The sequence below is a fragment of the Perognathus longimembris genome, chromosome 6 (assembly GCF_023159225.1).
Source record: "Perognathus longimembris pacificus isolate PPM17 chromosome 6, ASM2315922v1, whole genome shotgun sequence".
In the NCBI taxonomy this organism is placed as follows: domain Eukaryota; kingdom Metazoa; phylum Chordata; class Mammalia; order Rodentia; family Heteromyidae; genus Perognathus; species Perognathus longimembris.
This window is the reverse complement of record NC_063166.1, coordinates 2,065,472-2,079,203: the sequence shown is the minus strand read 5'-3', so window position 1 is coordinate 2,079,203 and position 13,732 is coordinate 2,065,472. Positions and strand designations below refer to the sequence as shown.

At 53.8% G+C, this 13,732-nt stretch overlaps 1 protein-coding gene across 1 annotated transcript in view; it reads left to right on the top strand.

Annotated features, from left to right (window-relative positions):
• Positions 1-13,732, top strand: part of Tinag (tubulointerstitial nephritis antigen) — a 43,208-nt gene that overhangs the window by 26,839 nt on the left and 2,637 nt on the right. Inside the window, exons 10-11 of the mRNA XM_048347607.1 lie at positions 7,569-7,614; positions 11,054-11,211. Coding sequence (XP_048203564.1) covers positions 7,569-7,614; positions 11,054-11,188 — 181 coding nt within the window. The 3' untranslated portion in view covers positions 11,189-11,211. The remainder of the gene's footprint in view (positions 1-7,568; positions 7,615-11,053; positions 11,212-13,732) is intronic.

Genomic DNA, 13,732 nt, shown 5'->3' with positions numbered 1-13,732 from the left:
TGCGAATTTCAGCACAGAATGGTAGAAACTAGCCGTGCCTCCATTCACAACCGTGAAGAAAGCTAGTTTGAGGGAGGTAGCAGAGAAAAAAAAAGAAACAATCAGAGAAAAAACCCAAACACTCAGAAATTCTCCATAACGTTTGATGCAAATCTACTGTATGAATTAAAATGGAGGATTAGTAAGAAGACTTCTAAATTTCCAGAGCGCGTCCCGTCAGTCCTGGTCCTGTGTTGAGTGCTAGGCAGGTGCGGGGGGGGGGCTCTGTCCCCCCTCCCCTCCCCATGCAGGCAGCTAAGTGTGAGCACACGCACGCACGCACGCACGCACGCACGCACGCACGAGGGCGGGCAGACCTAAGAAACGGCCGAGGGTAAGCCAGGAGGAAACCCACCGCTTCCTAATGGAAGAGGAAAGGGAGCCACGGCGCCAGAGGCCAGGGAGGCTCCAGATAAAACAGCACTGTGGCGGGGGAAGGCGTGTTAGGCCACGGGGGGGGGGCGGGGGGGGGAGCGCTGGCCTCGCGGGGGGCGGGGGGTGGCTGCCACATCTTCCATCCGAGCTCCAAGCAGGTCCTGCAGGTGCAAGGTCAGGTTCTCCCCAGAAGGGCAAGGCAGAAGGAGGGAGGGAGGCACTGTCGGGGTGGAAGGGCAGTCGAGGTGGTCTGCAGCGGCTCTGCAGATGCGTCACTGACCCCTCGGGGTTGGCCGCTCGTGGCTCTGTGCCCCGGGGAGGGGGGTCCCTTCTTCGGGGGGGGGGGGGCAGCCGCTCAGCTACGGGAAGCGGCAAAGGGGGGGCTGAGCCCATCACCTCTAACGGTGACGGAAGCGTCAGGAACGCGAAGCGCACGTTTAGGCCGCGTACAGTAGGTGCTTAGGAAGTGACACAAGGAGAGGAGGCACACATCCGGAGAACATAGAACCATCAGCAAGCTTCAAGGTCTGGCGACACGCGCCGTCCTCCATGGTTCTAGGATTCTCAAGTTCCCCTTGCTTATTGGGTTCAAGTTTTAAACTAGTTACTTAGGAGGGCAGCACGATCGTGTAATAACCAGGAGGAGATACTTTAAGAATACGGTCTTGCTGAGTAACTAAAAACCATCTTGTAAAATAATAGGGGTTGGGACTGGGAATGAGGCTTAGCGGTAGAGCGCTCGCCTCGTATACATGAAGTCCTGGGTTCGATTCCTCAGCACCACATGTATAGAAAAAGCCAGAAGTGGCGCCAGCCTTGAGCAAAAAGAAGCCAGGGACAGTGCTCAGGCCCCGAGTTCTAAGCCCCACAACTGGCAAAATAAATGAATGAATGAATAAATAAATAAATAATAGGTGCCTAATTATGTTGTCATACTGATCGCCTATTTTGTCCTAAGCATTTGATATTTCCACTTCTGTCAACCCATCTATTATCATGTGCCTATCTGTAAAAAACAAACATCCTTAAAATAGTATAAATAATCTTTTAACAGTGACTTTCTAGTATATTTTATGCCACTTTTCTAGACATATAAATTTGAAGGACTGCACGGACATACATTATTATGTAGGACACAATGATTTGATATAGTTTGGTTGGAGCGCTTACTTTTGTCCCCATTTCTTACTTTTTTCTCCCCTGTCTTTTGTTCCCTACATGTATCATTTATTTTTCTCTCTGGCTATTTGAATAACAACAAAAGGCTAAGCTTGAATTTTCATGCTATGTTACGTTTAACCTCTGGCAAATTCTGAGCAGATGTTTTAATTTGAGGTTTTTAATGCATGGGGAAATCTAAGACAGTTAAAGGAACATTTTTACCATGGTTACTTAGCAAATGCAAATAGATATGTGATAATTAGTGCAGACAATGTCAGACATTTAGTTTGTGTTTGTGTTTCAATAGCAAGATACTTAGTTCTTTCAAAGCCTTTTTTTTCTGTTGGCGGGCAGGTCCAGTTGAATATAATTCCTTGATTTTCTTGAGGGAAACTTAGCCAGAGAAAGATTTAATGCTTTTTAGGTCCTGTGCAATTTTTTATCACACATTTGAAACTTACGTATAAGCATATGCGCCATGTATTTATGAAGATATTATGCGCTTGCAAATAATGTTTAGTCTCTCAGATACTGAAAAGCGATGAAATAGATAATTGATTTTCTTGAGTTCAGCATTTTTTGGTTTTCATAATTTGCAAGAAGGAACTTGCATTTCTATTTAGATGGAGTTTGGAACTTCTGAACATGCCTAAGTGAAACATCAAGCAAGCAATTATATACGTGTTATATTATACTGTGTGTGTGTGTGTGTGAGAACACTAGACTTGAAGACTTCAGATCAAAGCCACTTAATAGGATCAGCATTTAGATGGTTGTAAAAGTCATGGAAGTCGTTAGGATTTCATGGGACAGACTATGGAAAGATGACAGTGCAGGCCAAACCCCAAGAGGACGGGGGGTGGGGGTGGGGGGGAGTGGTGGGAGGAGGGCCCTGGGGGAGGAGGGGGGAGGATGAGGGGGAGGGCCCAGGGGATGCAGAGAGTTGCAGGATTACAGTTCCCACAGTTCAGGGGGAGAAAGATCTAAGAAAGCAGGAAAGGTGGGCGGTGTGGAATGCTCCACTAAGTGTGTTGTCTAAACCTTAACTCCTGACAAATTTGATTTGAATCGCGCGTTGCTTGTGGACCAGCGCCGTGTTAGGTGCTGGAGAGACTGAGGCGGAGGACAGGAGTAGGATGTAATCGGCTGCCCCTCTGCTGGGTGGAGCTGTCAATCGGCCTGCCGGAGGGCGGGCAAGGGTCCCAGGGCCTGCCGGAGGGCGTGCCCGCGGTCTCCCTGACCGAGGGGTGTGTGCGAAGGCCCCCTGGAGGACGGCGTGGACGAAGGGGGTCGATCTTGTCTTCTGTCTTCAGTGCAGATGGAGCGCTGTTGTCATGTCTGCCAGCACTGAGTCAAGTGGACAAGGTGGCTTGTGCTCCACTTGTTCTCGGTGGCGCGACGCTGGCCTTTCGCGGGCTTGTCATCTCACTCAACGACCGGGTCTGTGCGATGCTGACGTTGCTGTTCTTACGACCTGCCTTTCAGCAAACACATCAAAACAGCACCAGGCAACCTCTTAGAAAGGCATGTTATCCTGCATCAAAATGTGCTCTGTGAGCCAGGCACTGGTGGCTCAAGCCTGTAATCCTAGCTACGCAGGGGCCTGAGAGCTGATCATCACAGTTCAAAGCCGGTCCCCCAGCAGGAAAGTGTCTATGAGACCCTGAACTCCAGTTAACCACCAGAAAACTGGAAGTGGCGCTGTGGCTCAAAGCGTTAGAGCACTAGTCTTGAACAAAAAAGCTCAGGGACAGCGCCCAGGCCCTGAGTTCAAGTTCCATGACTGACAAAAAGAAATTGGTATGTAACACATGTGTATGTGGGTGTGGGTGTGGGTGTGTTAGAGACAGAGAGAGAGAGAGAGAGGGGGAGATTGGTTTCAAGTGAAGTACAGTATTTCTCCTGGTTGAAATGCACTGTTGTACGTAGTCCTCCTGATCTTTCCACAACTCAATGTTCCCAGGTCTTGTATCAAGATTGAAATACCTTTCTCCATTTGCTGTTGCCAGGATTAAATATTTTCTACCTAGTAGACTGCTCATTATACTTTTTCTTTGATTTTTAAAGTTTTTGGCTTCTCCAACTATTTATTAGTCAGAATCTATTTTCATACTTATTTTTAATAGGTTATTCATAGGTGATTCTAATTACAGTATTAGTAGCTACTTATTCGTGAAGAGCTATTCCTTTCACCATTATTTTCAATTAGTATTTAGGACCTAGGTTATTTTGAGAATATAAGTAGATAAATAAGGATGTAAGTATAGAGAAAAAACCAATTCACTTGAGAAATATGCTAAAATTCTTTATGATCTTAGATAATATAATTCTATCTGTGCCGCGGGAGCCAAATTAGCTCATTTATTCCTGAGTCACTAGATTATATAAAATCACTGTGGTCGGTTGAACATAATAAATTCCGAGTTGGGGAACACGTGGGAAAAATCTGCTGATGAATAAATGACTCATTTCTTGAAACTGACTGTAGATAATTTCTCGTGTGAGCCGAGACCTCGGGACTCAGGTTCATGTGGCGTGAGAGGTGCCGTGACCACGCAGCATCCGTGTCTACAGACATTTCCCGTGGGGGAGGGGGGGAGCTTCCATCTGACACCTCTTTAGAAAGTGTTTTCGTCGAGCTTTCAATCGCAGTGTGGCTCGTGTGGAGATACGGGGAGATGCATGCAGAGACTTGGGGATGTGCGTCTCAGTGTCTGGGGGCGGGAGAGGCCCTCCGAAGTAAGAAGCATGCCGTGGCTGTCTGGAGGAGAAAGGCCCCTGCCAAGCTTCGCTGTGCATCATACAAGATTGCCTTTCACTATCTCAGATAGAAGTATTATTGCATATAACAACATGAGTTCATCAGAACCACCCTATACATGAAATGTATGTGATATGCCTTTCTCATGTATAGGGCAGTCCAGATAAAGGGATGCCACATTTAGAGTTTGTGTTGAGAAGAATGGATAGCGATGGCCATTCACAATGTCTCCCTGCCCCCAAAGCCTCCTGCGCCTCCCTTTATCCTTTCACAAGGCAGAGACAGAGACAGCCGGTCTGTGCCCCGGTAAAAAGACGAAGCTGTCGAGCACACTCGCGTTTCGCCCTCGCTGCCTGTGGCCCGAGTTGACCTTGGCCGCCGTGACTTGTCCTGAGCCGCAGATCGATGGGCGGGGGATGACTCCCCATCCCCGTGGCCGCACCAGTTCCGCTCCCCGCGTTTCCGGACACAGACGAAGCGGAGAGGCGGACACGGGCCTCCCTAGAGGGCGTCTGCGGTCATCTGCTTCCTGTTCCTCGCGCCAGCTGCACACAGCTCCACTCCCGAGCCCGTCCAGGTTCTCGCCCCTCCCATCATTGCCCTCCCCCCCCCGCCCCCGGGCGCACGAAGGCCCGCCTTCACACTGTCCCCTGCTCTTAGACTCCGTCCGCTGCGTCCTCATCTCTCTGTGACCCCCGCCTACAGATCCCAGCAGGCTCACGGTGCCTTCCTTCCTCGCCACAGCTGGGACCAACCCCGCGCCTTCCCTCTTCCTGTAGGTCCTAGGTCATCGCGTGATTCCGTTATCGTAGCTTGTAGGATTAAATGCGTTTTAGACACCAGTGACGAGCTAGCCACGGAGCCATCTACTGTTGAAATGTTGCTCCATCTCTACGGGCCTTACTTTCCTTATCCGTGAAGAAATCAGATGACATTCCTACCAGCTGGCCGGCCTTGGGGTTTTGAGTGTACAGTGCTGCAATTTGCCAATCTGTTGAATATTTACATGAAAGAGGAGGGAGAGTCCCTACAATTACATTGAGCGAAGCAGGCCTCAGGCCAGATTCGGCCTGTGGGTCAGAGTCAGCCAACCTGTGGAGCCTTGGCTACCACCAGAGCCTCCACGGCCGTTTGTGTTCCTAACACCAGGGAGGGAAGGTTTTCCCTGGGAGGATCTCTTCAGAAGACTCTGTGGTGTGGATTGTCCTTTGTGGTGATTTACCAGGCGAGCCACTGTGGGTTAATCTGTGGAGGAACAGGCCTCAGCCCTGCGTCTCCGTCCAGTGCGACTGTAGTGTCTGCTCTTCACAATACAGGACGAGAGTCCCCCCCAGAATATTGTGCTAGTGCCCTAGTTACAACGGACGGTGATGGATGACGTCTTCTGCTTTGCTTCCTCTTCCCTCGCCAGTGCGCTTTGCATGAGCTTGCACCTTCGTGCACACATCTGTCACTACACAAAATGCAGAGGGTGCCTTCCCCCGTCACAACCAGCCTCGTCGTCCGTCCATTCCCATCCCGCGTGGTATTTCAGGCCGGTTTATGGCGGAGGTTCTGCTCGCATGCCTTTTGCCTCCCGGTGGGGAAGGGAGGAACGAGGACCGTGGAGCCCTTCAGGAGAATGAATGGCTGGGTGATTCAGCACCAGTGCTCGTACACAGCCACCTGTGAGGCTTTCCCGCAGCATCATCTTTCAGACATCTCCATGCGTTCTCCAGGCAGCGAAAGGCATGCCGGCTTCGCGGTAGCGGAGCCTATTAGGAAATGTATTTGACTTGCGTGTCGTGACTCCTGGCTTGGTTGACGTTCTGCTTCAGTGGGCAATGAGAGCTAAGGGGTGGGGGTGGGGGTCGGGCATGGTCCCACTTGGCCCTTCTCCCCGTGAGGTCCTCCCTGTCATCTCGACGGCAGCCTTAGCTCGCCTCCTCCGGTCCCGTGCAGTCCTGGTCAGCACTGGCGTGCTCGCGGTGACGGCCCCAGGAATGGGGTTGCACACGGGAGGGCCAGGGATGCCCCGCCATCTCGATCCCGGCAGTGGAGGTGAGCGGGGCCCAGGGCGCGTTCGTCTTTCTTGAGCGCGTGGTGTTCAGGATCACCACAGCCGAGCCCAGGAGTTAGGAGGGAAGCGCGGCGCAACGTGGGAAGGAGAACTTGATCTCTGAGTTTCTGCCTCATCATCCCCTCACTGGTCATTGTCGCAGTGAACAGAATATGTGAAGAATTCCTACCTTACTGGGTATACCGAACGCAAAAAGAATTGTAGGTTCAAGTTCTTCCACATGCTTCAGGAAAAAAAAAGTCAGTACTGGGAATCCAGAATTCAAGAGGTTACAGAAACCTGACACCTGGCTGCATCATAAAATGATGTGTGTATATGAGTATTTTGTGTGTAATACTACAGTTTATAATAATGATCCACATTTACATTGTGAGCTTTTATCAACAGTCCTAGATTATTTCCTTTAGGGCAGAGTCTCAGAGGACAGGTTTTAAGGATAGTATCTTTTAAAAATTGTCTTTAAGTAGTTGAACAAGGGAGCTGCCATTCACCAAGGCAGTTATGTCAACACAGTGCATCTTTTTTTTTTTTTTTTGGCCAGTCCTGGGCCTTGGACTCAGGGCCTGAGCACTGTCCCTGGCTTCTTTTTGCTCAAGGCTAGCACTCTGCCACTGGAGCCTCAGCACCACTTCTGGCCATTTTCTGTATATGTGGTGCTGGGGAATCGAACCCAGGGCCTCATGTATATGAGGCAAGCACTCTTGCCACTAGGCCATATCCCCAGCCCAACACAGTGCATCTTGCTCAATGTCACCTTTCATCCTCCGCTCCCCTCCCTCCCCACCCCACCCGGTTCCTCACTTTTCTTGCTTTTATACGATATGCACAGATTTTCTTGACTGCGCTCTGCATGGCTCGAGTGGTAGAGCACCCGCCTAGCGAGATGATATCTTTTAAGTACTTTAAGAGGACTAGCTCAGTTTCCTTGGGGTGTCTCTATCGTTGTCCGTAAGATTCATGTCACATTCCACGCTCTTTCTAGACGAGTCTCTTCTGTGCAGATAAAGGATGGTATGTGGAGGAAGGGGCTGTACCTCACTTCTGCAGGGCGGTGATGACACCTCCATCACAAAGCAGGCCGAAGGGAGGGAGCGCTGCGGAGACAGCCACGGGAAGGGCAAGACGCTGCAGGTGCCTCAAATGACTGTGATTGTTGTCACTTATGATTTGTAGATGGGGCACACTGAGAGGAGCCCGGGGGAAGAAGGAAAAGTTCTGGGTATGTATCTCTTCTGATGTTTCAATTACAAGAAAAGAATGGTGGGTTTTCTTTTCCATATTGATTGAGCACCATCAGGACTCTATGTTGCCATCCATATTCAAGTAAATCTTAGACTCCCCCTGGCTTTTTATGTGTATATCTATATCTATCTATGTATCTATGTATCTATGTGCGATGCTTTTGTAGCATTAATATTGTGTCTTGTCTATGCATAATGTATATGTATGTGTATATATACGTTTACATACACACACATATATATACATGTATATATATCCTAAAAGCTAAAAGGTACTTGTGTCTATTAAAACACACATCTTTGTGGAGAGAGAATCACTACCTCATCTTGAACATTGCGTGACGCTACTGCTGAGGAACAATTGGGAGCAGACTGGAATGCATCCCTGTGAATCTCCGGCTAATTGTAATGAATTTCGTCCGTGGTCTCTGGGTTTTTGCCCCGACATGCCTCCTCGCTCACAGTCTGAAGTCCAGGCGTGACGCGTGGTCTGTCCTGCGAGTTTGCTACCCCCAGGGCGGGCGTGGCGAGACGCTAAGCCCCCCCCCCCCACAGCCCCGCACCTGCGGGCAGCTCCGGGGCGCCGCCCAAGCCCAGCACTAAGCTGTCGCCACAGCTGACGTTTCTCTCATCCATAGATGACGGCGCTCTTGTGAATAGCAGTCTATTTATACTTAAACGAGCTTTAGAAAACTTAAAATCAACAAAACAGCCATTTGTTTTCACTGAACAAAGAGAGAAGGTGAGTTATTAGAACATCTACAACTAAGGTTTCCTTTTCAGAATGAGTTTTCCGGCGATTCAGTTTGGTTGCTGGGTAATGTGTGGAGATGCACTGGGTCCTTTGGTTCGTATACCGCGCTCCCCATGGCTCGTCGTTGGGAGGGTACGAGTGAGCGCGGAGAAATGTGCTCCCAGTCTCCCGTGCTCGCCCTGATCATTTCCACCCCGCAGCCAGGGACGCGCCGTCCCTCCATGGATACGCGTGTACACACATGGATGCAGGCGTTGGTGTGTGCGTGTGTGTGTGCGTGCCCGTCTAACTCTTTGGCTGTCTAGGGTAGATGAGGAAAGTTTTCCTGCCCCTTCAGATCAGATTCTCTAGCCGCACAAGGGGCTTCCGGGTCACCTCCCACGGTCAACGGCAGGAACTACTTCTGTTCCTTATGTTTGTGGTCTGTACATTGTTGTTCGTGCAGAGTTTAGGATTGTGCAAATCTCCGAGAAACCCTGATACGCTTCATTTTCCCACACTCACGTGAAGATTTCTAAAGATAGCTACAAACCACTTAGCAGTACCGTCCCGTTTCATAGCACAAGTGCGGGAATGGCGTCCCGTCCTCGGGAAAGCACGGCGAATAGCAGCAGGGACGCGCCGGGTCCTCATTCCGGTCCTGTCTACCCCGGGGGCGGGAACGTCGCACGCTCAGGGCCCGTGCGTAGCAACGCGGGGACAGTCATCGGAGGGCTGGTGAGAAACTCAGCCGTCGGGGTTGGCGGGGAACATGGCTGTGTGTGCAGAACATTCCACGAACGACTCTAAGGAACGAGAAGGCACCCTTCGCCAGGCTCGTGGGTGGCGTGTGAACGCACGCGTCCCGCGTGGCGATGGGGTGCTTGCGGGGCGCTCTCCGGTCAGGAGCCACGCAGGGGACCTTCGCGCCTCCCACGGGGCTGTGTGCGTGGCTCGCGCCCCGGCTGAGGTGGAGGCGAGGCTGGCGGCTTCGGCCCCACTCCTGGGTGGGTCCACTGAGTTGGACACAAGATAAAGCACGCAGCGCACGGTGCAGGACGTTTTGCAATGAGGCGCGAACCCGCGTGGGCGTCGCAGAGCTGCACCGCGGGCGGGGGGCGCGGACGTGGGGGGAGGAAGGGACGCGGGGAACCAACAAAGCGCCGGCCCGGAGGGGCTCGGCAGAGGCCCGCCTCTCCTAATCCGGTCGCCTCTCTTCTCCACCGGGCCTGGCGCGCATCAGCACGGACATTTGCGCTGGCTTGGAGAAAGTCTGCACAGACGCTCCTCAGGTTCACCGAAGACCTAATGAAGGAAGGATGCGTGCCACTCATCCGGAGAGGCGCTAGTGAGGGCGGGGACGGGCCCGCGTGTCACAGCGCGTGGATCTAAAGCTCTTCTGAAAGCCGTTTTATCTTGGGAGCTTGCGACCGGTACTGACTGACTGGGTGGCCTCTGTCTGTGGGGGGCAGGTACATCCACATCCGCGTAGAGATGCACACGCGCGCACACATGCACACGTACGTGATGACATAGACGCACACAGCCGTGGGGCGGGCGGGCGAGTGTGCACACACGTGACGTACGTGTGGCTGGAGTCGGGTGCTGTCGGCACAGCGGGGCTGGGGGGCTGGGGAGACCCCGGGAGGACCCACTGGCCCCCCCAACACCAGGGAGAAAGCGGAATTCCCTGGCTCTCGCTTTCCGAGGGTGTGTCGGGTATTCCTTCCTGGGCTGGGTAGGACTGGAACATTCCACGGGAGACCCTGCGTATAGCCAAGCACAGGGGCATGAGTCTGTGGGCCTAGAACTTGGGGAGTGGAGGCGGGGAACTCGGTGCTCCGGGCCAGGGTGGGCCGGGGAGGGAGACCCCGGTTCACAAGTCTGAAACCAGCGGGGGCTGGTGGCTTGAGGTTCACAGCCAGCCCAGGGAAGGAAGGTCCACGAAACGCTGGTCTCCAGCTGACCACGGCGCCCGGGCGGTGGGGGGACGGCCTTGCGTGGAGAGGCTGGGGGGCAGTGCCCCGACCCCGAGTGCAGACTCAGCACCAGTACCCTACAACCAAACCAAACGGAGCAAACGTGTCCGCCAGGCCTCCTCCCGCCCGTGGCTTAGGCCCCGCAGGCGGCGGGTGACGGAAGTCGGAAGCTGCCGGGCCGGGTGCGGTGCCGGGGGCGCTCGCGCAGCGTCTCTGCTGTTGGCTCACCGCGCCGCCTGGCGTCCTGCCTGCCCCCACCTCCCCGCGCGACGCAGCCACGTCGACCGCTTCATCCACCGCGCACGCTGCCGCGGCTGCGCTGCTGTCCCCCGTGCGAATCCTTCCGGAGCGGCGAGCCGGAGCGGCGCCGACTCCACGCACCGCCGCCTGCACCGTGGCGCGTGGCCCCCGTGGGCCCCGTGGCCCCCACGGGGTGGTACGTGGTCTGAGCGCCGTGGCGCGTGGCCCCCGTGGCCCCGTGGCCCCCACGGGGTGGTACGTGGTCTGCGCGCAGCGCCTGTCGAATCCGCCGCTGGTCTCCAGGCCCGGCACCGGCCCGGCGTAGTCGATAACAACTCAAAGTCAGTTATAACTGAGTGTGAATTTCGTGGATTTTTATGGACGGGGGTGAAGAGTCTCCATGTGTGATGCTCACCACGCGTGTTTTGTTTTTTTGGTTCTTTTCTGTGGTTGTTGTTTTTGCAGATTGCCGCCAACTCCTGGGGGAAGTCTTGGGGAGAGAACGGCTATTTCAGGATTCTCCGAGGGGTCAATGAGTCTGGCATTGAGAAGTTGATCATTGCAGCCTGGGGTCAGCTGGCGAGTTCGGAGGAGCCGTGAACCCCCCGGGGGCCCCCGGCACCGTGACTACCCCCCCCCATTCCATCCTTTGGCGTCTTTTGCACTTCCGAGTTCCCAGAAACACGAATAAAGGCGCAGAGACGGACGCTTGGTGGCTCTCGGCTTCTTTCTTTCTCCAGGGGAGTCCCGTCTGCCTCGAGCCGTCCGCAGGGAGCGTGACCGGTCCGTCTGTGGGAAGGCGCCGGAGAGGCCGAGGTTCATCTGGGACTGTGAGGGGAAGCCAGCCAGAGCTAGCTGGACACACGTGGGGGGGGGCCCTTTGGTGACGGTTCACCCCATCTCACCTTTGTCTTCCAGCTGCACTGCTATGTGTGTAGTTTGAACTCACGGCCTTGTGCGTAGCGGGCCCACACTCAGCCACTGGAGCCCCATCTCCACAGCCCGCCCCCCTTGGCTGTTTGCTTAGTTGTTTTACAGTGGGATGACAGGCATCGCCATGACACACAGCTTTCCATTGGTTATGGTGACAGCCGGGGGTCTCCAAAACGTTTTGTCCAGGCTGGCCTTGAACCATGACCTTTCCCATCTGTACCTCTAGAATAGCTGGGATTATAGGCACGAGCCTTATCACCCAGCAATGAGGCTTTCTTGACGCAAATCTTACTTGCGTATGGCTGAAAACAGCAGACAGGTACTTGCGGTTTCTCCCAAGTAACTAGCATTTCATTCCATTTGCCTGAACCCAGTTTGTAACGTGGCCCCTGGAGATGATGGTATTGGGCGATGGTTTGGCCAAGCAGGACCAGGTGAGAGGCTAGCAGGAGACGCACAGGCACGCTCCCAATTTCGGAAGCCACTGCACATCGCGTAAAGTTTACCAGAACTAGCGGTGGAACTCTATTTTGAAAAGAACTCATGTGATTTTACGCTCACTCCAGGTTCTTCTAGAAGCAGTCCCTAGGACGAATCATTCGTTTGGCTCTCAGATGGACCACGGAGAGGCCGCTGTGTCAGGCGAAGCCCGCCACGGCACATCTTTCTCTTTTTTTTTTTTTTCTGTTATTATTGTCTGTAAGTAGTGGTACAAAGGGTTCCAGTCCAACATGCCCATCTATGAACACGATTCGTGTCGCTCGGCGGTCAGCCCGCCTCTCCCGGCCAGCCCGCCCCCCCCCCCGGGTCACCCACCTCCATCCTCACTTAGGGCCACTGCTTCTGCTCTCCTGACTGCCCACCTGAAGCACGCGCAGGTCCACACACACGCACACACACACACACACACGCACACGGGTCCTACAGAAAACAGAGTCAAAATGTCCGTAGAGACATGAAGTCCTCTCACACTGAGTCTTCCACGTGCTAGCTCTCTCTCCGTGGTTTTTTGCACGTTGGACGCGTGAACGCACGCGCGTGTTTCTAGCCGAGGCACACTTGACCCAAGGAAGTGAGATGTATTCCCATCCAAGTATCATCGTGTAGAGCATTGCCGCGTGCAGTCTTTTTGATGCTTGCTCAGCCCTCAGGAATCATTTCTGTGTGCCGGTGTTGGGGTTTTAGGGCCTCCTGTGGGCTGGGCAGGCCCGGGCCGCGCGTGACGCCCGCCGCAGCCCTGTTTGTGTCGGCTGGTTGTGAGGTAAGGCCTTGCTCGCTTGCGGGGCTGCCCTTCCTGCTGTAGGGGCTCACAGCGAGATGGCCAGGCCAGCTTCTTCCGGAGGGATTGTCGGGTGGACTTTTCCGTCTGTCCTCCTGCTCGCAGCCTCCGCACGCGGCCTGGGTGGGAAGCAGAGCCACTGTGCCGGGTGACGGCGGGTTGGGAGGGACTTGGACCTTCCTCCGCCCAGGGTGAACCTCCGTCTTCCCGTTGTCGGCCTCCCAAGTCGCTCGGATTACAGGTGCGAGCTGCCTCTCCCTCTGCTCGGCGCCATTTATCCTCCCCTTCACAATTCATATCGCGTGGGGTCTCTGACTTCATCATGTGCCAAAATATTTTATTGATCTTCTTACTGATGCTACGTAAGGGGGCTCGAAGGCGCTGGCATCGTGAAGCACAGTAGCATATGTGTATATATATGTGTATATATATGTATGTTTTTCAATTTTTTTTTTTTTTTTGGCCAGTCCTGGGCCTTGGACTCAGGGCCTGAGCACCGTCCCTGGCTTCTTCCCGCTCAAGGCTAGCACTCTGCCACTTGAGCCACAGCGCCGCTTCTGGCCGTTTTCTGTATATGTGGTGCTGGGGAATCGAACCTAGGGCCTTGTGTATCCGAGGCAGGCACTCTTGCCACTAGGCCATATCCCCAGCCCATGTTTTTCAATTTTAATACAGTGTTGAAAGGCTGAGCACGAGCCAGGCCATAACCTCTGCTTCCCTATGTTAATCACTAGGGAAGGTCACCTTGAGATGTTAGGAAAACGACGACTCCGCTGTGGCGTGATTGGTGTTATTGCTGAGCTCAGCTACTCTCCTGTGTTCGCCGTCGCCGGGCCTGGCGGGGCGCCGGCTGCGTGGTCCGCGCGTCGCCCCGTCGCCGGCTGCGTGGTCCCTGCGTCGCCCCGTCGCCGGCTGCGTGGTCCCTGCGTCGC